This window comes from Misgurnus anguillicaudatus, chromosome 16, assembly GCF_027580225.2.
Source record: "Misgurnus anguillicaudatus chromosome 16, ASM2758022v2, whole genome shotgun sequence".
Taxonomy (NCBI): Eukaryota; Metazoa; Chordata; class Actinopteri; order Cypriniformes; family Cobitidae; genus Misgurnus; species Misgurnus anguillicaudatus.
This window is the reverse complement of record NC_073352.2, coordinates 655,526-679,839: the sequence shown is the minus strand read 5'-3', so window position 1 is coordinate 679,839 and position 24,314 is coordinate 655,526. Positions and strand designations below refer to the sequence as shown.

The window sequence follows — 24,314 nt, the reverse complement described above, 5'->3', positions numbered from 1 at the left end:
ACTCGAGCCGCGTGACTCGTGAACAATGTTTATTTTTAGGAAACGTCTGGTGAGCTCGCTGTCATAGCTCCCTCCGTTACCTACAACCTGCCCACGACGTAACACGTGACGTATCTGCTCCTTGCGCGTGGCCGCGAACATACATGAATGCACCGGCCGCTGCTGTGGCATTCATCCGAAGCTTTGGGTAGTGCTGTGACGGATCCGCGGTTCGGCTGGCATGCGATTTGCGGATTAATATGCAATTTAAATAGGGTAAGTTTATCACTGTTTCTAAGGCTTGCAATTGTTTAAATGGTTAAACAATTTAACTGCAAAAAGGCGCTCAAGTGAACAGATTTCTGTACGCACATGCGGTTAAGTGTGTCCGGTCCAGCTCCAGTCAGGTCCAGAGTTGCGCTACTTTGTGTCATACTGTAGCGTAGTCCATCAACATACATTTGCTGAATAGAGCAATGAAAAACAACGTAACGTTTTTATGTGAAGCGACTGCTGCATCTTCTTCCTGAAGCGCTCCGCCTGTGTTTGAGCAAGCGTTTAGTCCCCTCAGTAGTGTACATACAGAGAGAAGTGTTTCAAAAGTTAAGCCAACATAACATCTTTCTTTTCTGGACAAGGCACATACATACACGCAAAATGATCTCACAGTATTCTTTTTCTAATAAAACATTTTTGTTTATGTCTTAAGAAACCAGTCAGAAACCAGTCTGGGCTTATTTGTTCTTAATAAAGAGACAGTAACCTCAATTAACCTACTTAAGTCTGTGTCATTTATGTTAATCAAACAACCCAAGACAAACAGAAAATCACTTCTATTGCTCAAAAATAATAATAATAATATTTAATTTGTACAATAAAGACAGTGTTATAATCCATTTAATTTAATTTATGTACATAATGCTAATTTTAGACCTTACTTAATGTGCAACTATGTTCCTTTTTATAAATGTTTATAATTTCTTTATTTGTTATTAGAGTTTTATTTGTTACAACGAGACTTGAGACTTGACTTGGACTCGAGCCCAGAGACTTCAGACTTGACTTGGACTCAAGCTCAAAGACTTCAGACTTGACTCGGACTCGAGCTCAGAGACTTGTGAACATCTCTGCATTATGCAAGTTTTTATTTCCTCAGCTGTCAATCACAGATTATTCAGGAATTTTCGCGCTTTCTCACTATGGCCTTTCTCAGCAAAAAGTGACTTAAAAATTCTATGATTTTTCACATCATTTTAAAGAAAAAAAACTCTAGACTACTAGATCCTGTTTTGAACAGTGTTGTGAAAATATCTTTAGTATGGGTTTTGTGGACTTATATCAGTGACTTAAAAATGTAGCATTTTCAAAAACCACGCATAAACATTTTTCTCTCAAAAATACAAACATGTGTTGCTCACCTAATATAGTAGCCCAGTTTTGCTGAACACTGTATTATGAGACTTTTGTCATTATTATGTTTTTCATACAAATGTCAGTGCTGGTAAAAACTTCCCCAGGGCCCTAAAAAACCCTTAGACATAACGTACAACAACTTATAATTCTTTATTTATATATTATCTGTGTATGGGTAGCAGAAAAAAATACTTGTTTTAATGGTGCAATCGGGGAGTTTTAGTGTCATCTAGTGGTGAGACTGTGAATAGCAAACAAACAACTCAGTCCAAAGGTCATCCGTCATTTTCTAAATGCATAGTGAAGCTACGGTAGCTGCCACAGGACAAGCATGTCGTCACCTAAGACAACGGGACTATTTGCACGTAGTTGGACGCTTGAACATTTTGAGTTTACTTGCTTCATTCACACGTGAAATTCAAGACATTCACGTGTAATTTCACGTCATGGGAGGTGCTTATATAGCTCAAATTGAGTAAACTTACCAGATTGTTCGACCTCCTCACTCACTTTCTTCCAAACAAGATCCTTTTAATTCCTGTAAAAGTACAAATATGTCTCGTATAGCGATGATGATTGTCCTTGCTTTGTTTTGTAAGTCTTAATATTTTTGGCAAATAAACTTTTAGTAGACTTTTAGTAAGGATCCTATGCACAGTTTTATAAATGAGATCCCCGGTGTGAACGCACCATTAGGTGATAAAAACAATATAGTTCATCATGTAAGGTCTTTATACATTGCAACATAGTTATGAATATTATATTTTTATTTCTGTCAAGAGATCCTCCTAAATTTTACACATTGCACCTTTAAGTCTTTTTGTAAGTTGTTTTAAAGTCTCATATTGTTTTATTAAAGCTACTCATTAAAGGAACATTATGTAAGAATTTCATATCAATTAATCATAAAATGGCCCTGATATGTCACTAGACATTAAGAAATCATTTTCATTTCAAATACTTATATCACTGACAACAGTGGTCTGGCCAGGATATTGTCATTTTAAAAGTGGAGTTGCAGCCCTCAACTGATGTTTATGTTGTCATGTTGTGTATTGGCCATTGGTTGTGTGGTTGCAGTACCAGTTTTAGCCACAAGTTTTGTAATTGCAATACCAGTTTTGGCCACAATTTCTCCTTAAAAAATTCCTCCACCAGTCGTCACTGTACATAAATAAATTGATATATATTTTAGTTAGGGGTTCCCTCACAAAAGTTTCATAATATTTTGGGGTTCATAACAAGGTTATTTCCGTAAACGAAAACTGAAACTGAGACTAAAACTATCAGCTAATAAAACATTTCGTTAACTGAAATTTAAAATTCATAATAAATGAAAAACTAATCGAAACTAGCAACAGTTATTGAAAAACTAACTGAAATAAAATAATAATTATCAAAAAAAGTATTCGTTTTTGTAATTAATAAGCTCTCACCCCGTGGCGAAAAATCTGACGTGGTTTAGTTTAAAACCAAACAGGACCCCTTAATCGCCTACGTCACTTAATTTGACGTCACCACTCTAGCTGGAGGCAAAACATGAAGAACTCATAGCAGGCGCGCTAAAAGTTTGAGGTTTAGACTTTAAAATGTCGTCTTGTTGTGTTTTGGCTGCCAAAATAGAAGGAACAGCACTTTTGGTTCAAAACTAAAGTTTTACAGGATCCCGGCAGACATTCCTTCACAGAAATAACATTAAAGAAGACAATTGTGGTTGAATGGACGGAGACGATCATAAATAATGCTTGTGTTTGCAGTGCACGCTTCATAGCAGGTAAAATAATCTATGCATATGTACTGGTGTGTTGGTTTTATTTAGTACAAATCAGCAAGATTCTGTTTTATAGGTGATAAGTCAACCTTCAACGCACTAGCTAGCTTAAATGTTAAACAAACATACAGCAACAGATGTGTGTGCCGTCCTTTGAATGGTCTCTTAAAACAATCCACACTGCTAATCATAGTTAGCCCAGCAATAAGCCTTGACAAAATTCCCCAAACCAGCTAAAAGTAGTTCATATGTTGTCTAGGAAATATCCAAAACCTGGTTAAAATGTTTTCAATGAGAACAAGATATAAGAACTAACTGTTACAGAGTTAATTTACAAAAATAGCCAGTGTCAGTGACTGTACATATTCGGACAGATAATATTCTTCTGCATCCATGTTTAATAAATTCCTCCTAAAACGTGCTAGCTAACGCTTGTCAGCATTGCGTCTGCGCCTCTTTTTGCCTCCGGCTAAGCCCCGCCCACCCGGAGACGTTGCAATGTTTACAAACTTTTAAGGGGTTTTTACCTGTAGATGGCGCTTTATGCATGTGAGGTCAGCTGAGGCTTATCAGTTAACTGATAAATATGTCGGACAGTCTAGCTGCTGTTAGCTGCTAAACTATAATTACTAAAACTATAACTGAAACTAAATAGAAATGTGTTTGCAAAATAAAAACTATAATAACCTTGGTTCATAACATAAGGTTTGAAACATTTGGGATTTCGCAGGTCTTGGCTATGACTGTTGGCAACCAACCGACTGTAACAAATCCTTTCCCCGCGATGGAACCAGCCGTGGTGAAGTTTGTGTGCGCACCTCCGTCACGTCTCACGCTGAGCCCCGTCTACACGACCCCTCGACTGGATGTTTCCTGCCCACTTCTGCAGCAGAACAAACAAGTGGTTAGTTGTCAAAACATCACACGCGTCTCAGGAAGTCTTGCAATAAAGTTCTGAAGTGTTTCTACTTTGTGGTTTGTAGGTGCCAGTTTCCAATTATCACAATCCAGAGCTGGACTTGGCAGCTTTTGACCACCAGGGCAGAAAGTTTGATAACTTCAGCTCTCTGAGCATCACCTGGGAATCATCTAAAGTGTCCCTGGCGAGCATTGAGCCCACTATGCCCATGCAGTTACACTTACAGGAGGATAATAGCAAGCAGAAAAAACTTCACGGTACCTTGTGATAAATATGCCAGATTGTGAATAATTAGGAAATGCTGCACTCTTGCATGTATGTGATATAATCAATTGACAAACTCTCTGCAGGTTGCCAGACTGTCGTTGTGCATCGTGAATCGGGCATCGCAGCCATCACGGTAACAGCTGTGGACTATCAAACATCTCATCTGGAGGCAGCAGCTGTTTTGAGAGGGGTGTGTTTTTCTGCATTGTCAATCTCATTATGATCTCAAATAGTCACTTTGATAATGCAAACATGCCACAGTTTAAAGGCAAATAAATCAAACAAAATGATCTAGCAGGTGCTTGTGTGAGGAAAAGGACCAAGTATAAAATCAATTTGAGGTTCTGGAAGTTTCTGAACTTCCGCTTTGTAACGAACACGAGCTCTAAATTCATTTCCTCAGTAGGAAATGACTAATAATATGCAACCACATGCCTCACCCCATAACATCAGCACAGTTAACAGATCAAACTGAAATGCTGACTTTATAAGGCAATTTTATAACACTCACTGAGCTCTCTGCCATCCTCACAGGCAGCTCTATTCAACAAAAAAGAAAACTATCCTAAGGCTGTAAATGGGCTGTAGCATCTCCTTTACTGGTCACACAAATGTTATTAATTTTATGCACGTGTGCCCTGTAAATCCTGTTAAAGGGATAGTTCTTTTTATTTTGATGGTAAGCACCCGTTGACTTCTATAGTAGTTGTTTTTCTTACTATAGAATTAAATGGGTAATGTTAACTGTGTGATTATCATTTATTAGAATAGCTTATTTTGTATTCATAGAGGAAATGATGACAATTTCCATTTTTAGGTAAACTATCCCTTTAAATCAGCTTTTAACAAGCTGCTGTGCAAACATTCTTCATTACTGGGACTGTTGACCAATTAAAATCACTGAATAAATTATGGTTACTAGAAAGAAAGAACACGGTAGCATACTTCCAATATCAAGTTTATTTACTGACCATCAGGCTATCCGATATGTTGGTGACTTTTTGTCAGTAGAAAAACCCCAGTGCTCTGTCATTTAATGCAAGTCAATGGATCCGCCACTTTGAGAACTCAAAATCAGATATACAAGTAATCCTTGTGACATACTGGCATTTTGTGAAGCAAATTAAATCTGTTTTTCAAGAAATTTAATGTATTTGACAATTATTAAGAGTTAATGTGGTCAAGCCTCTAGCCAACACGAGCATGATTTTCTTCTTGAGGAGTTTGGTGGCTGTTGCAAGCCAGGTTCTCAGCGCCATGCCACCACCTGTAGAGCAGGAGCGTAATGTGTACTTCTTGCTTGGCAGTCTCTGCAGCTAATACTGTTGAGAAAAATAGGATATTCGAATCTTAAAATGAAAAATCGAATGCCAACCCACCGAACGAATTTTCGAATAATCGAATATTCTGACCCAGCCCTACTGTTTTCTTTGTGTCTGTTTCAAATTATATGAAACTGTGTTAAGGTCTTTTTAACCCAGCCATCCTGAAAATACACGGAAAATGCACCCTGAAGTAGGGATCGACCGATATGGATTTTTTGTGCCGATACCAATTTTTTTTTCCCCATCAGCCTTAGCCAATGACAGATACAGGCTGCCGATTTTCTTTAGGCGATATTTGGAGCCGATACTGCTTTTGCTCATTCAGTTTACATCATAAAAATTACACAATGATAGAACCGAATGTTACAACTCTCAATTTAAAAAAGGAACATTTATTGAACTATATTTAACAAATATTAAAAACAGGTGAGGAAGAACAAGTAAGAAAATTCAGTGCTGCTGAAAATATTAAAAATAAATAAAATAATTACACTATTGCACACAGTAGCAACAACCAAGCAGCATAACAAGGGGAACACTGTGCTAAAACTTACAAAATAACAGTTCTCCGGTCACATAAAAGTCACACAAAAGTGCTCGGAACCTAGTGCTTGGCGTCAATTTTTTTTACATTTTTCGCTGACGAAAGCAGAGTAGTGGAGAACCGCTTCGCCATGGTTTCAATGTTTTGGAGGGGGTCTGAAATGATGGGAGGGGGGGGTGTTGCTCAGATTTGCTTCCCCCGTTCTGCATTTCCCACATACGTTCTTCTCACAAAAACAGAATTTTATTCAAAATATGTGAAATTCCGTGTTAACACTAGATTCCATGTTATTTTGCCAATTCCGCGATTCCATGATCGCGGAAATTATAGGGCCCTAACACCCTTCGCAGGAAATTCTTAATACACCCACATCCACAAGTACTCTCTGTGGTGTCTGTCATTTCTATGCAACCATGATAAGAAACTATCAGCTATGGATATTGATTTCTAGCCTTTTACTACTACATATATTTATGTTGATGAGAATTAAAAACCCACTCTGTCCAGTTATGATCAGCTGTTCGGCTATGATCACATGACCTTCGTTCGCTTGCGGCATTATGAGCACGCATCCAAACGTCAGACTGGTGGTTGCTTAATAAAACTCAAACACCACGGAATCACAGCAATACAGCAACTTGTTTACAGTTTCAAAGTATGTGGCAATATTTCAATCAACCAGTTAAAAGATGCTTTGAAAGTTTAAAACTTACCAGAGCAGGCTTGCAGCGCTCTGCTAGTGGGGGGAGGGGCAATGCACGGGCTGCAGGCAGCGTCTCCTGCAACACAGAGCTGCCTGTGGACGCCTGTCTGTAATTAATGCCGGGGAAAAACTATCAGCGACCGCAAGCCGCGTATCAGCAGATGCCGATACACGTAAAACCTGCAAAAATCGGCCCGATGTATCGGCGGGTCGATATATCGGTCGATAACTAACCTGAAGCGAAATTCTTTATGCTACTGACAGGGTTCCCACGGGTCCTTGAAATCCTTGAAAGTTTGTGAGTCTGAGGGGGGGGGGGATTCAAGGCCCTGGGAAGTTTTTGAAGAAATACATACATAGATACAGGTCATTTGTAAGTGCTTGAATCTATTTTATGGAAGAAGTTTTCTGGAAAGAAATCCATATTATTCACTGTGTAGTGTTGAATATCACAAAAATTCTAGACTTTTTAAGCCCACGTGCTAACCTGTTAGCTTTAAATGCTTATATCTTCTGTATGTGAATGTTGATTTATACCAAAATTATATATGCTTTTTTGCACATAGTTGTGTTTGACACATTCAGTTCAATTAAATTTTATTTATATAGCGCTTTTCACAATTTGGTAATTGTATCAAAGCAGCTTTACATTAATAGAAGCAGTGAAAAGCACAGAAAATTGACAGATAGCACAACATAATACACGATAGCACATGCTGCGGCTATAAATCAACATTATAAGTGAACGTATTACTAATGTAACGTATAGAAGAGGGTGCTAAGTTAAGCCCAAGAAGGCTGCCTCCCCAGGTTGAAAAACCCCCTAGGAGAAACCCCCCGGACTTTTTAGCCGGGGAAGTAAAAAAGTCCTAGGAGGGAAAAACCCTTGGGAGATATATATATATATTAATATATATATATATATATATATATATGTATATATATATATATATATATATATATATATATATATATATATATATATATATATATATATATATATATATATATATACATTGAAACGGATAAGGAGATTAAGCGGAGATTAAGCGGGTTCTGTGTCTCTGGTTACGTATGTAACTGTTGTCCTTTGAGAAGGGAATGAGACGCTGAGTCTCCCTTGCCATACTTCCTGGCTCCTGCATCACCCTGTCTTTGTCGTTAAGCCTCACCATTGGTTGAATTTGATATACACATTCAGACGCACATACCCCTAGAGGCGTCCCCAAATTGTCCCCGCTATGATGCAGCGCAAGTTCCCTCAAATGGGAACTGTAACAATGTATCTTAAAAGGTAACACGATGTAACCTTGCTCTCACTTGAAATGTGTCCCACATATAGTCCTTGAATTTGAGGGTATTGGACCTGGAAAGTCCTTGAAAGGTCCTTAAATTTGAAGTTAACTAAGGTGTGGGAACCCTGTGCTAAAAGATCTCCGGTTCAGCACGGTAAATTACATTATAAATAATGACAGGAAATCTGCATCAGTCCAGTATGCTGACATTTCTAGTCGTGAATGTTTCCCACCAACATTAAAAAAAAGTTGCCAGCCAGTGCCAGATTTTTACAAAGGTTTAATGCCTTCCAGAAAATGTTGTTCTTTAAATATATAAACATACAATATATCATATTGAATATAAAAGAATAGACCCTCTGCTTAAAAAAAATCATCCCATCTTCATTTGTTCTCTTTTTATCATCTCTCAAATATCGTTGGTTTCTTCAAAATTACGAAAAGTGCATTTTTGTAAAGGATTTTAATTAGAGATCAGATTCAGAGCGACATCAAAACATGCACGGAGCAGGGCTCTACACTAACTTTTTGCACAAATGTTAGGTTCACGCCGGAGCGGAGTGAACCCACTTGGTTTCTCTCTCGCACTGTGTTCTTGGATAATTGCATTTAATTAAAGTATTAGCTGATAAATCGCAGTTATGTACAGTTGTGTGTTGGCTATTAGACCTAGTTTAACTGATACGGATCTCCGGATATTATTCAAATTAACAATTTGTTTCCACGACATCCATGTTTTACTAATTCACAATTTTAAATAATAATAAATGTAATGAGTAATTACGAAATATTATAATACTTCGTTCCACGCTTTTGTAGGGATGTAACGATTCAACCGTGTGTCCAATTAAAAATGCCTGTCTGAAATCGATTCTGAATCGCAAGGCTGCGATTCTTTGTTTCATGCACAGCTTGTGCGTGTACTACTGCATTTGGTCAGTAGGAAGTACTTATCAATCTAAAATCATAACGAGTCGGAGTCGTTTATAAAGTGCATTTTAAAAAAGCAACACTCGTTGAACAAAATCATTTAAAATATTCTTTATTATCATGAAAATACCTGAAACAATTTGAAGAACAGTGATATAAATATTCCTGTAGACATTTCCTGGAATAGCATTCGTAATGCTTCTTCTTCTGTGGCACAAAGGGAGTTTCTGCACGGGAGCGCCCCCTGGTGTTCGGTTGTGCCTGGATTTCACCGTAATTCATTCAGATTCATTCATTGAGAAAATGCGCATTTGCACGGTTAATCGTTATACCCCTACGTTTTAGTAAAACTATAAGGAACGAACTGTTGAATCGTGGAAACAAATTCTTAATTTATGGCCATACTTTAGACTAAATAAAAAAATGAATTGTTAATCTGTGTCCATAATGTAAAGATAGCTTCTAAATTTGTGGCCATGATTTTGCATTATCATGATCGGATTCGTGGCCCAATTCAACACGAGAGTCTTACCTTACCTATTCATGAATTAATTTATTATCGAATGGTGTGTAACTAACCAGCTCACCTTTTGATGCACTATCATTAGGGCTGTCGCGGTGAAGGAATTTCCCTTGTGTGATTTTGCGTGGCTCACTAACGCGCTATGCGGTTTTACCACATTCATTTACTAAAGTAAAATTATTTTTTAAATCCAGAACAACGAGGGGCACCGATGTAGAAGCAGGTAGGCTACATTTCTTTCCTCTTATGAGAAAAAGATTAACAAACTATACTATTATATAAATATATTTTTTGAAAAAAAATAAAAAAATTAATTGAAGAACAATTTCTTAACAAGAAGTTTTTTTAAGTGCAAATTTACAGTACAGAACACAGCTGTGTCTTAAAGAAATAAAAATGAAATGGCTATGAAATTACTCGGTGGTGCCTCTCTTGTGCGCGCGCTTTCTCTCTCTCTCTCTGCGTGAAGCCCCTAGAAAGCGCCTCTAGACAGCGCCTCTCATACATGACACTGAGTGAAAGAATTAAAAGTTGGCCGTGTTTTCCATGCGGATTTCTCTGTGTACTTGCATTTTCACGTAAACGTCAGATGTTACTGGCAGAGAGGACGACTGATTCGAGTTTATCATGAAAGGTTAGCAGTGTTTTCCCACACACACTGGTTCTCTATGTGCTTGTGCGCGAGCTCTCTCTCTCCTATGCCCCCGCATACCTTCTGTAGTAACTCTGTGTAATGGCAATTTTTTAATTTGCGCCAAATTGTCTGCGATGTCGCGTTTATAAATCAAGATTTTAGTAACTTAGTAGTTAAAGTAACAGCTGGTTGGATTAAACACAAGGTTATTGGGTCATGTTTAGTCATTATTTTAATAGTCTTTGGGGTGGTTTCCTGGACAGAGATTAGCTTAAGCCAGGACTAGACCTTAGTTTAATTAGGAAATATAATTAGTTTAAACAAACATGCCTTACTAAAAACATTACTTGTGTGCATTTTGAGGCCAAAATATGTATTTTAAGATATGTCAGTGCAAAATGTTTTCAGTTTGGACAGGTCTTATATTTATTTTAGTCTAGGACTAGTCTAATCCCTGTCTGTGAACCCGCCCCTATATGTCTTGACAACAGAACAGATAATTGAAAATAGCATTCAGTTGTGTTAAAATACAATAAAACAAACAATGACTGTCAGATCAGACAGAGAGTAGAAAAACAGATTATCCAACAGATTAAATGGGTAATCAAAAAAGAACACTATATTAATAATAAAAAACAATCGCTAGATTAGTCGACAGAAGAAATAGTCGTTAGTTGCAGCTCTAGCTTTAAAGCTGGTAAGCAATCAGTTATATTATGCCGCTTTGTTTTTATGTTGATCAGTTTGATTAAAGTAATTTTAATCTTTAAAACTGCATCTAGATGCAGACGACGCTACAGTTATTCTGTCATCTTAGAGGCTGTTAACACTTGTCATTAACATGCATTTTCATCGATCGGATCACAAGTGGACGATTTCAATGCCAGGTGTAAACGGTGTTCAAAACGTTTTGAGCTCATCCACTTTCGACCACATCCAGAGGTAGTCGAAACCACTTTCGATCGGATCGCTTTTGTAGTTGCGGAACGCGCATGTGGTTGAATGTGTTTGAACAGATAGACGCAACCGCCTTCTCTCCGCCCATTTATCTAATCTGAGGTACTAAACACAAGTTTTAAGTCTTTTCTGACTTCTGGGCGTGAACAGACGGTGAACAGTGCTATTTTTAGCCTTTCATTGATAAAACTAAAGCGTCTAATCTCCGTAGTTTCGTTTTAAAAGCGTGTGAAAGTTGCGCGATCCTATTTCATCAATTCTATTTCTCAATCAGAGAAAGCTCTAACATATACAAGTAAAAAACAATGTGCAGCATGTTTTCTTGCTAAACAAGCAGTGGACTCCGACATAATATTAGTTTGCGTCCATATAAACTCATCATTGCTCCCGCTCGCGTTTGAATGACAGCAGAAAGACTCGCCCACCATCTCGACAGACCGCCCCCTCACAGTATTCAGGACAGAAGCGGTCGAAAGTGGACAAGACAGACGGGTTTAAATACCAGGTGTAAACGTAATGTGTCTCTCTCGTCCACTTGTGATCCGATCGATGAAAACACATCTTAATACCAAGTGTAAACAGCCCCTTAATTTCATTCCTTTCATTTATATATAAGGCTGGCGACTTCATTAAAACAATATTTGAACTCCATAACTTATTGCTAGCCGTTTTTACAGATTCTCGAACTAGCAAATTATCAAAGGATATTGAGCGAGCGGAAAATTTTCGGAAATGATGGAAATATTACCACACCGCTCAACACTCTGCACCGCTCACATGCTCTGGCCAGTATAAGTATTTTCTTTCTATCATGCACAAATCAAAATGTCATTGAATTTTTGCAGTGTAATTGTAACAATGAGCACTAAAACACACGAAATTAGCCACGAGCACTGCACTAGTGCTTCTTATGACATCTGTTACACAAGTTTGCAATGCAGATCAAGATGCATTTACTAAACAAGAAAATGGCATAAGAAATTTTGTTTTGTTTTCTGAAAAATAAAACACCTCAAAATTAAGTGATTGTTTGCTCAAAACAAGCAAAGTTATCTGCCAATAGAGTAATAAAAATAATCTTGTTTCTCTTTGATATTTCATTAAGATTAATTTTCTTATATAATTTATATATAATTATCTTATATAAGATAATTTTGCTTCTGATTTGTATTGTTCTTTATTTTTTTTAAAAATTATTTATTGTTCTGGCAACTCAGGTGCACTTTATTTAAAAAAAGTTTATATATTTGGCAGATGTAAAGCATACATGTGTATGTTTTTTTGTGTTAGATCATTATTTGATTTTATTATTATTGCTTTAACAGCTCAGGGATGTACAAGGAACAACATGCTTGTGCACTTTCTGAAGATTTCAGTTCTGTTTCTGAAAAAATGGTTGGAAATGAATGCTTTTTATTATCCGATTCATCGATTAATAAAAAAAAATGATAGACAGATTAACCGATTATTAAAATAATCGTTAGTTGCAGCCCTAAATGCAGTATTGAGATATTAGTCGATATAGTGGTAATAGGTAAAGGTGTTTCATGTAAGGCTTCCTTCTCTTGCGCAAACTCGCTCTGTTTTGCGCACACACATTTAGTTTTTCTCTCTCGTGTGCACAGACTCCGACCCTTTTGTGCATTTTGGTTCTCTTTCTTGCGTGCACAGACTCGGACTCTTTTGCACATTTTGTCTATCTCTCTCTCTTGCGCACACAGACTCGGACTCTCTTGTGCATTTTGTCTCTCTCTCTTTTGCGCACACAGACTTGGACTCTTTTGTGCAATTTGTCTCTTTCGTGCGCACAGACTTGGTCTCTTTTGTGCATTTTGGTGCTCTCTCTCGACTTTGCTTCACATTTGTCCACAACCGCGGCTCATAGTTATGAGGGAGAGGGAGGGAGGTGTCCGCCCTTCACTATCTGATTGGTTTAGACCACGATGTGTGTGTGTCTAAGGGGCTGTTTGCACTTGGTATTAAAATGTGTTTTCGTCGATTTTGCTGCACAGTGTTTTGTACATGTATAATTTGCTGATTTTTCAGCGCAATTGGTGAAATAAGATTGCGTAACTTTCACACGCTTGCAAAATGAAACTAAGCGGAGATCAGCTCCATTAGTTTTATCAATGAAAGGCTAAAATAGCACTGTACACCTTTAAAAAGAACAGCGGTCCGTGCGGCTGTTCGAACACATTCAACCACATGTGCGTTTACACTACAAAAGCAATCCGATCGAAAGGGGTTTCGATTACCTCTTAATGTCGTTGAAAGTGGTCAAAAGTGTACGAGCTCAAAACGTTTTGAACATCGTTTACACTTGGCATTAACGTCGTCCACTTGTGATCCGATCGACGAAAATGCATGTTAATGCCAAGTGTCAACAGCCTCCAATGTATATCTGTTGTTGAACCAGAAGACAACTTTCAAATTGCAGATTCTTTTTTAATTTGAACGGCTGGTCGCAAATTTTTTTTAAGTCACACCATTGAAAAAATTGGTTGCACTCTCGAGCCCTGCGGAGTATTTACTGCTTTTGGATCTATAGATGCTGTGGTGGTTTATTAGATGGGTAAGAGCGCCACCTTGTGGATAATAGCAGAAATATGGATTAAAAACTCATCATTGGCAGGGAAGCGTATTCTCTTAATTGATGAGATAACTCCTCAATGGTGGGGAAAGAGTTAATCAGATAGTTTCACGAGTCATTCTGAACCTGAAACTGGGCTTTGATATTTGTGTGTGTGTGTGTGTGTTAGTTTGATCATCTGAGCCCAGTCTCCTGTACGTTGGACCTTCTATTAGTGGAGGATGTGAGAGTGACTCCTAACACCATCACCATATACAACCACCCAGATGTCATGGTAAGTTCCCTTACACATCTCTGTTTGCTATATTCAAGGAAGAGTTTATATTTGTGCATCACACATTTTGTGTGTGTGTGTGTGTCTGCAGGCTGATCTGACACTGAAAGAAGGCTCAGGGTATTTCTATGTCAATGCAAGCATCAAGGGAATTGCAGATTTGCTGTTCCAAGAGTCCCAGGGAATTGCACAGGTAACATTTAAAGGAAAGTTAAATAGATTTTCACAAAAACGGCTTTATATATTATTGTAGATGATAATAAGGAAAAGTAAATCACTCACATTTTTTATTCCGTTACTTTTTAACCAACTAAAGCCCGGGATACACTGCACGATTATTGGCTGTCCCAGACGAAAGATTGCCATTGTAAAACAATCGTCACTATTCGTGGCTCTTCATCGGTGGTCCAGTGTCGTACAGTGAGAGAGGTTCAAAGACATTCGTTTCCCGGTCTTGCGTCCAAAGATGGCCTACGATAGTTTTCTGACAGTGTCAGAAATTCACAATGATCAACGTACAGTGTGTTTGCTGCTACGACCTGCGTACTGGTATTTGTTTACCACGAGCGCATGCTGTTTACCACGCGCCTGCCGTACCCGAGTTTAAACGTTCCATGTCGCACAGTGTGATAAGGTAATGATCTTATAGGAGGGCAAAAATCCTGCGGTGTATTCCGGGCTTAAGAGGGAAAGTTGTCTCTGTATGGGACAAATGGTTCACCTGTTTTCTTATGTGATCAGCTGTGTCCTATTGTATAAAGCAGGGGTGGGCAATTCTGGTCGTGGAGGGCCCCAGGCTTGCAGAGTTTAGCTCCAACCCTAATCAAGCACACCTGAACTTCATTTGCAAGTGATACTGAAACCTTTGATTAGATTTTTCAGGTTTGCTTGATTAGGGCTGGAGCTAAACTCTGCAGGACTGTGGTCATCCAGGAACATGATTGCCCACCCCTGGTATTAAGGAATATTTACCCATTATAATTTACTCCTCCTTATATAGGCCCTGTTTACATTAGAGCATTTGCGTTTTAAAACGCCGTTTTAAAATGAAAACGATCCTCGTTTATACTGCCATTTTAAAAATAATCTTCATCCACACTATACACGACCATAAACGCATGAAACATGACCAATCACGTAACTGGGCATGTGCATAAAAGTGTAAAATAACTTATTACTCTAATAATAGCTTACCTTTGCACATTTATGCAGCCTAGGGGTGTGCGATATGACAAAAATTCATACCTGGATCCTTTGCCGGCAACTACAACAGACACTATTTTTGAACCTATAACTATTTGAACCTGAAAAATGTGTTTGGGAAAGTCTTATATTCTTCTAGCTCCCCCTTCAACATATAATTATGATTAATAGGTTAATGTTGATGTTATAAACCAAACAGAAATGTCTTTGATTTAAAAAGGAAGCATTCAAGTGAACAGTACTAAACAGTAATGAACTTGAAGCAAAAATAAATTTCAGCAAATGCAAACTTCAATCAAACATAATAAGAGGTGAAGTATAGCTTTAGCCTACAGAAATGCTTACTGCTTTAATGTAGGGAGTTCCTCTTCAGCCATTTTACGCTGTTATATTTATTATAGTTCATTGTTTGCAGTTCATATTTATGATCTTATAGTCCATTTAAAAATTTTCTTATGAACTGACTGTATTCTTTAGAAAAACACCCATTAATTTATCTTCCCTTACCTGTCGCTGTTTAGTGTGCGATTAATTAATAAATATTAATATGACGTTAATTTTTAAAAGTGTGCGAGGTCAGTGCACGTCCTCCGCTAGCAACACATAAATAGCAAAAAGCCCAATTGGCTAAACGAGCATTAAATATAAATATGACATTGATTTTATTGTTTTTATTAATTTATATTCACAACACTTATCAACAAAACATCGATTAAAATTAAGAGACCAATTTTATGAAACAAAATTCATTTTAAAGTAGCAAACAAAACTTAAATTAAACTCGAAAATAATGTCAGACCCATTACAATTCTCCATTCATATTGGCCTTTACAACACCCTATATGGCGTTTAAAATTACAGTCTATCTTTCGTAATCAGGGGTGTGATTCTTCCAGAAAAATCCGGAATTCCGGCTTTTCTGACCTGAAAATAAGGCTTTCGTGAATCATTCAATTCAATTTTTTTTTGTGTATATGGGGGGGATTGCAAGGCACCGTTATAAATGACCGCATATCACTCCGCAAGTAGTCGATTTATTTGTCACGAATCACGATTAGGGATGCACCGAAATGAAAATTCTCGGCCGAAAACGAAAAAAAGGAAACCAAGGCCGAAAACCGAAACAGCGAAAGAAATTATTATGCCAATTATTAGTACAGTTGCATTTATGGCTATCACTGTGTACTAACTTTACTAGGGGTGTGTGAAGAATCACAAATCTCACAGTTCGCATCACATTACAGTTTTTGAGGCACAGATCAGATTATTTTTCGAATCAGCAAAAAGCGGGTGGGAAAAATCTAATAACAAATAAAGAAATTGCAGACATTTATAAAAAAGAACAAAGTTGTACATTAATAAGGTCTGAAATTATCATTAGGTACAGAAATTAAATTAAATGAATCATAACACTGTCTTTATTGTATAAATTAAATATATTATTATTTTTAGAGCTATTTGTCTCTTTGTCATGGGTTGTTTGATTAACATTAATGACACAGACTTAAAGGAACAGTATGTAGGATTGTGGCCAAAACTGGTATTGCAATCACAAAACTTGTGGCTAAAACTGGTAATGCAGTCACATAACTGGTGGCCAATACACAAAATGACAACATAAACATCAGTTGAGGGCAGCAACTCCACTTTTTAAATGACAATATCCTGGCCAGACCACTGTTGTCACTGATATAAGTATTTGAAATGAAAATGATTTCTTAATGTCTAGTGACATATCATGGTCATTTTATGATTAATTGATATACATTTCTTACATACTGTTCCTTTAAGTAGGTTAATCTTCTAAGCACAGTTTCTGACTGTAATCTATACATACACTTAAGACATAAACAAATGTTTTATTATAAAAGAATACTGTGGAGATAATTTTGTTTATATGTGACCTGTCAATAACAGAGAGATTTTATGTTCACTTGTTTTTTTTTATTTTTTTAAACGCGTCTCTCTCGTATGTGCACTATTAAGGGCACTAAAACGCGCGTTCACACACAGAGACTGCAAGGGTGAATCCCAAACAGCGCAACAGTCGCTCCACATAAAAAACGTTGCGTTGTTTTTCATTGCTTTATTTGCCAAATGTATGTTAATGGATTACAGTATGAGACATTAGCGCAACTCTCTCTAAAGTTTACACATCAAGAGTTCTGATCTTTGAAGAGCATACTGTGATGATCACATCTGGACCGGACACATTCAACCGCGTGTGCCTCTGTGCGTACAGAAAGCTGCTCATTTTATCGCCTTTTTGCAGTTAAATACATCCATACCGCAGACATGTTGCTGCAGACGCGTGCAAACAGCTCGACCGTGAGTGAAACCTGATTGAGCACGGAGGGGAGGGGTGGGTGACAACTTATACAAGCTTGACCGTGAGTGAAACCCAAGCGCAAGCGCACGGATGGGAGGCGCGCGGTTGATATTCATTTTCGGTTGACTTTTCGGCTGGATTTTTTATTCCGTCCCGAAACCGATAATGCCATTTTCGGCTGAAATTTTCTGTGCACCCCCCTAGTTACGATCGAACTTTATTCAAAGCAGGGCTCACCAAAGAGCTTGCAGTCGGATCTCCGGCGTGTGGTGTTGGCTGCGAATTAAAAAAAAAAAATCATGCGTTCGCCTACAAATAGAATGAGAGGAACACATCTTTTACCCTCAACCAAACTAACAAACTAGCCAATCAGAAGTAGAATGGGGAGGGGTCTTTGAGGTGTGGCTGAGATCCAGCTGCAGATGCCGCGCGGCCAAGGAGAAGTCATAAGTTAACGTTGTCAGCAGGATGAAGAGTAAGTATATGAAGCCTAGCCTGGGTAAGACGACCTAATTGATAAAGGACTTAAATCAGTGGCGCTGGGCATGGATAGAAGGAATAGACAGCAGCATTTTAGTAGTAAGAAAATTAAGAGAACCAGCCAGGTGTTTGCTGCTTTGACAAAACTGTCCGTTTCAAATCAGGCTATGCCAGTAATGTAAGTATAAAATTTCTCGTCAAGGTGAAATGCTGTCTCGCAATATCAATATAAAGTTACGTTTGTGTCAAAACGTTTGCTTGCATTATTATTCTGTAATCACGTACGTTAACGCACGCATATAAGCAAATCAGATCCAACCTCATCCTGACGAACACACGCATACGTTTGCTCCTCTTAATGGTTTGTGAATCTGGCAGTAATGCTTGCGATTATAGAATAATATAATGACAAACACACACATTCATGGATCTGGTTTGCCTGTGTGTGCGCGCGTGTGTGCGTGCATGCATGTGTGTGTGTGTGCTTGTGTGTGTGAAACGCGTAGCTCGAAAAAGACAAATGCACTTGACTTCCTTTCCAGAAAGTCACAACAAGTAACTAACTTTAATGTAACAGTATCCACTTTAAATTCAGCGTTCAAATGTTGTAATCAATAATTAATCTTTATTAAATGCCCCCAAGAATTATTCTATAAACGTTAAACATGTTTTGACTAATGGCGAATCTCATTTATCAAGTTGTGTATGTGGCTTCTGTGCCTTTATTATTATTACCATATGCAACCAAAGATTTTACTAAAAGGGCACAAATTTGTTTACCAGAACATAAAAATCCTCATAGATCTAGTCACTTATTTGTACTCTCAAAGTGCCCCACATTGATGTATTTACCTTTAAATGCACAAAATGATTTTGTTCAGTCTGATGCAGTGGCAACTGGCAAGGCTACATAATGTTCAGGGGGGCACTTGCCCATGCTGATTGACGATTTGCCACTCAGATCGATCAATTTTGGGCTCAAATTATATTTCAACTTTTTTATTTTGTGTGTGTGTGTGCGTGCGTGCGTGCGTGCGTATGTATGTCATTAACATCAGCTGTTCATTTACATAAGACTCTGTCTACGTTCATTTACACTGCAGAGCAACCCCGAAGTTCTCAAACTAAAACAGGGTCTTCAGCGTTTTCGAAAACAGTGGCGTAGTGTAAATGAAAGGCGTAAACGTGGCAAAAGTAATGCGTTTTAAAAGGTAAACGCATTAATGTAATGCCATAGCCTAAGTCTACTTACTTTTGTAACAATCAGCCCTATCGGTTGTGTCACAAAATATATATAAGGGGTCAGATTTTACTGTATGAGATTAAAAGAGTTAAAATGATGAGACAAACAAGTGTAATCAACTTAAATAAGTGTATTTACAAACACAAGACTTAAAACAACACACTAAAAACTCAAGACTGTTAAAAGAAAGGAATATAAAAAACCAAACCTAAAACAATCTAAAAGTCCAAGTGTGCTAAAAGTCCAAGTGTTCAAAGTGTCCTCCAGTGTTTATACAATAAAAGTGTAATCCACAAAACGTGTTTGGAAGGGTAAGTCCACAATGAAAGGTAACTCCACAATCCAACAGAGGTTTAGCTTTAGCATATGCTAACAATGTGCTTCTGCTGCTTCCTTTTATACTGGCATTGTTTCCTGTCATGTGATTACTCACATGACAGGCAACCCAAACAAAATAAAAGACATAAACACATAAAATAGCAAAAGGAATAAAATGGAATAAAATGGCTAAGAAAACGTGTAAAACCTATTTAAAACTCAAATATACATAAAACCACAATATAATGTATAAAATGAGCGGTACAACATGTTTCTTGTGTGACGGTGTCACACTTTTCTGCTGAACACAGTCAGTGTTAGAGATCGAAGGCACAGAACTGCAGGCTTTGCAAAGTTTCAGCTATTCCAACGATTCAAAGCACATTGTGTGCTTAATCATGACACAAAGCACATAAATGCTATGATAAACATTTTCACCACTAATGCGAAAATATATTGTGAAAGCTGGCTTTAATGTGAAGTTTAAAAAATTGACCCTTACGTTTTGTGGTCTAGGTTCACATTTAATTATTAACTGTTTATTTGTCTTTTACAATATTTCTATGTAGATTTTTTCTGTCATAACCTTAAATATTTAGATTTGTTGAATCAAAAACAATAACCAGGCGGTTTTTATTCAGTGCTTTTTTATGGTGTGTCGCTAGTAAAAATCTGAACCACTCTACTGACCCCCGACCAGTAGAAATAATACTTGGCATTGAATCCTGATCTTTATTTCATAATTTGTCTATTATTAATATTTTAAAAATACAGAATTTGTACACAAAGTTTACCTGACCGGATCATGGGATAAAGTGGGAAATCATTTTATGAATTTCTTAATCTGAAATCTTTTTTTATTTTTTCCTGGGCAGTGTATGTGAATGTGAATCTAATTTGATGTGTAACTCAGGTGGTGCCAGTACAGGCAGGGGTCTTACAAGTAATGGTCCATGATCTCTGCTTGGCCTTTCCTTCTCCTGCCATGGCTACAGTACACATCGCTGATATTCTGGAAGTTGTTGTGCGTGTTGTCGACAAGGTCAGTTACATTAAAGACCTTAAATGTTACCAAAATTGTACTAGTAGAGACTACTTATTTTAGATTGCTGTTTGTCTATTATCTTTTAGGTGGAGATTGGCAAGTCAGTCAAAGCATATGTTCGGGTTTTGGATGGCAATAGAAAGCCTTTCCACTCCAAATATTTCTCTGTCATGAATCTCCAACTGAAAGCAGCTTCATCTATTATCTCATTACAGTGAGTAACTTTGTGTCTCCTATACTTTCTCTTTTGCCATGCATGTAAGCTAATCAACTCTGTTGTGCGTTAGAGTTTTGTCGGAGTCCTCAGAAGAGGATACAGCCACATTTCTGGTCAAAGGTCTGGTGATAGGACAGACCAGTGTGTCTGCCACAGTGATGGATAAAAATGACAGAAAAATTATTTCTGCACTCCAGCAAATCGAAGTAAGGCTTCTTTATTCAACAATCACTTCTTTCACAGTAGTTTCTGTATAATTTGTTAAACCAGTATCTCTTCTATGTAGCAAATATCAGGGGCCGGATTCACGAAAACATTCTTAACCCTCAAACGGTCCTTGGGGGTCTATATGACCCCAAACAACATTTCATTAGTTAGAAAAAAGGCTCAATGTGACCCCAATTGTAAGTGATGAATGGGAAATGCAGAAAAAATTTTTTTTTTCCATTTGTCAAAAAATAAATATCAATAAATCCAGCATAAATCTTAAAATTTTGAAACAGAAATGAAGGCCTGCTACTTGTGCACAAACACATACAAACACACACACACACACACACACGAGTATGACTGCCACAGAGAGCATTTGTATGAAAATTGGCAAATAAAATCAGTCACAAATGCAGAAAATAAGATATAAAGGGGTGTGACCTAATGCACACGCACACACACACACACACATACACGCCCTTTCTCTCTCCTTCTCACACAGACTTTATCGCGCTCTTTCTCTCACACACACGCACGTACAAACAATAAAGCCACATACCTTCTATGTAATTGTCAAAGAACAATTTAACATTATGGCAACACATCCTTTGGCACCTTTAATCTTAGGTTTCATATTTATGAGGGTTACACATGTCAGAAACAACAAATATAGATTAGGCCTATTTTATTTGTATTTTACTTTTTTGTGATGTCAGTGAAAATCTTCTGGTTAATATAGGATTGCAGTGGAAAACAATGTCCCTGAATTGTTATGTGTCCCATATTTTGTGCATAAAACTGTTAATATAAGGATGCTTTCTTCCTCACTCACTTACCGGTAGCCTGCCTGCATGATGTTCATGATGCCCCCTCCACCATATTTCACATTTGGGATGAGGTTTTGATGTTGGTGTGCTGTGCCTTTTGTTCTTCACACATAGCGTTGTGTGTTCTTTCCAAACAACTCAATTTTGGTTTCATCTGTCCACAGAATGTTTTGCCAGTAGTACTGTGGAACATACAGGTGCTCTTTTGCTAACTTCAAACGTGCTGCAATGTTGTTATTTTGTACAGCAGTGGCTTCCCCCGTGGTGTCCTCCCATGAAGTCCATTTTTGTTTAATGTTTTCCTTATTGTAGATTTGTCAACAAAAATGTTAGCATGTGCCAGAGATTTCTGTTAGTCTTTAGCTGACACTCTAGGATTCTTCTTTAACTCATTGAGCTTTCTGCGCTGTGCTCTTGCTGTCATCTTTACAGGACGACCACGCCTAGGGAGTGTAGCAACCAGAGGTGGAAAGTAACGAATTACATTTACTCACGTTACTGTAATTGAGTAGTTTTTTTTGTTTCTTTTACTTTTACTTAAGTATGTTTTATTTAAAGTATTGTACTTCGCTACATTTTTAATCATATCCATTACTGAGTAAAAAAAAATATTTTATAAGAGCAAGGTGATAAAGACGCGCAACGTATGATTAATGGGCGGGGGCCGGGGGAACGCGCAATAAGGACCACGGAGACGCACGAGACAGGCGCGCACTAATGCAGACCCGCCTCAGTTCAAATCTTATTAAAGAAACCCCTTGTCATATTTAAGCGACCACTTTCCACTGACGCAAAGTGAGTGTTTCATTCCTATGAAAGGTAGGATTCATGCTTTGGGTACGAAATTGGCGACCGGATTTTTACCGCTCATTTGCACGACACGTTTTTAATACCATGCGCATTATCTTCCGAGGTCTAGCAGCTTCGCGTCAAGTCAAACACAACTTACAGGGATGAAAATCCCTCACCAAAATTCGCCGCTTTAAAGCCAAAAAATGGTGACCCACTCGAATCATTTAGATTCGATGAGAAAAAAAATTGGGGGGAGGGGGGTATGCGCGTGTTGTTTGTAGACGCGCCCTCGCCGTCATTCAACATGTATCCCAGACATTAGGTTTGTTTGAGTTCATGCTGCGCTGCAAAAACCAACAGGCAGGCAGCTGACATCAAAGTATCATGAGAGTGAATCGAGAAGTCATAAGGAATGGATTGGAACGAATTATTGACATACTCATCGCTTGTAAGTCACATTGGTCTACGGCTGTAAGAACTTAAATGTAAATATGGTGAAACTGCAAAATATTGCATGATAATATAACATACTGTTACTAGTACAGTTAATAAGAAAGTTTACCGTTTACAGTAACATTTAAGCGATTTTAGACTATTTGAGCGACAAAGATGCTAAAGTGAACTGTTTTCATTGCGCATACGTGCACAAACTCAAAAGCCCACGCCCAACGCGTGTTTGAAAAATCACGCAAACGCATAATTTTTTTGGGCTCGACAGGATATATACGCACAAACTATTTTGTAATACCGCCGTCTCTGCAAGTATTCTCATAAAAACAGTCGTTTAATATAAGTGAGAAGTTGATCATGTGTCAGTGTATAGATCGCTTCTCCGTTGTTAAATGGACAGTTCGTCTTATAAGAAATGCTTATGTTTGACTCATTATGTTAATCAAACTACAAAAGACAAAAGGAAAATCAATTTTATAACTTTAACTCTTTCACCGTCAGCGTTTTTTAAAAAAGTTGCCAGCCAGCGCCAGCGTTTTACATGATCTTCAAATATATAAACATACAATATACTAAATGAAAGAACAGACCCTCTGCTTTCAAACAAAAAAACCTGTTTTATCCTACCTTGAGTAGTTCTTTTGTAATCAGCTTTTGAATATGGGTAGGTTTCTGCAAAAACACCACATTTTGAGCAAAAAGCAGAGATAATTCCATTTTTGTGACGGACTTTTCATAGAAATCCCATTCAGAGCGATCTTTCAAACAGACACGGACATGCAGCAGCTTGCCTTAGTTCAATACTTCCGGGTTTAAAAAGTTGCGGAAGGGTGCCACCTAGTGGATAATAGCGGTATTGCGGAAAGACGGAAATACTTGTCATTGGCGGGGAAGCGTTTTCTCTTGATTGACGAGTTAAAAAGATCAATTATTTTTATTTATAGAATGAAAACAGTGTTATATTAATTTGTTATTGTTTCTCTACCTAATCAATACTGTTAGATCTTACTTTATTTGTAAATTTGTTCTTTCCTATTTTATATGCTTGTAATGTCTTGATTTGTTCTTATTTTATT

At 37.6% G+C, this 24,314-nt stretch overlaps 1 protein-coding gene across 3 annotated transcripts in view; it reads left to right on the top strand.

Moving 5' to 3' along the window:
- The window catches only part of nup210 (nucleoporin 210), a 302,105-nt gene that overhangs the window by 171,103 nt on the left and 106,688 nt on the right, over nucleotides 1–24,314 (top strand). For all 3 annotated transcript variants that reach the window (XM_073853990.1, XM_073853989.1, XM_073853991.1), the window contains 8 exons: nucleotides 3,894–4,067; nucleotides 4,147–4,339; nucleotides 4,433–4,539; nucleotides 14,020–14,124; nucleotides 14,216–14,317; nucleotides 20,611–20,739; nucleotides 20,829–20,956; nucleotides 21,030–21,165. In XM_073853990.1, the coding sequence (XP_073710091.1) occupies nucleotides 3,894–4,067; nucleotides 4,147–4,339; nucleotides 4,433–4,539; nucleotides 14,020–14,124; nucleotides 14,216–14,317; nucleotides 20,611–20,739; nucleotides 20,829–20,956; nucleotides 21,030–21,165 (1,074 nt within the window). The remainder of the gene's footprint in view (nucleotides 1–3,893; nucleotides 4,068–4,146; nucleotides 4,340–4,432; nucleotides 4,540–14,019; nucleotides 14,125–14,215; nucleotides 14,318–20,610; nucleotides 20,740–20,828; nucleotides 20,957–21,029; nucleotides 21,166–24,314) is intronic.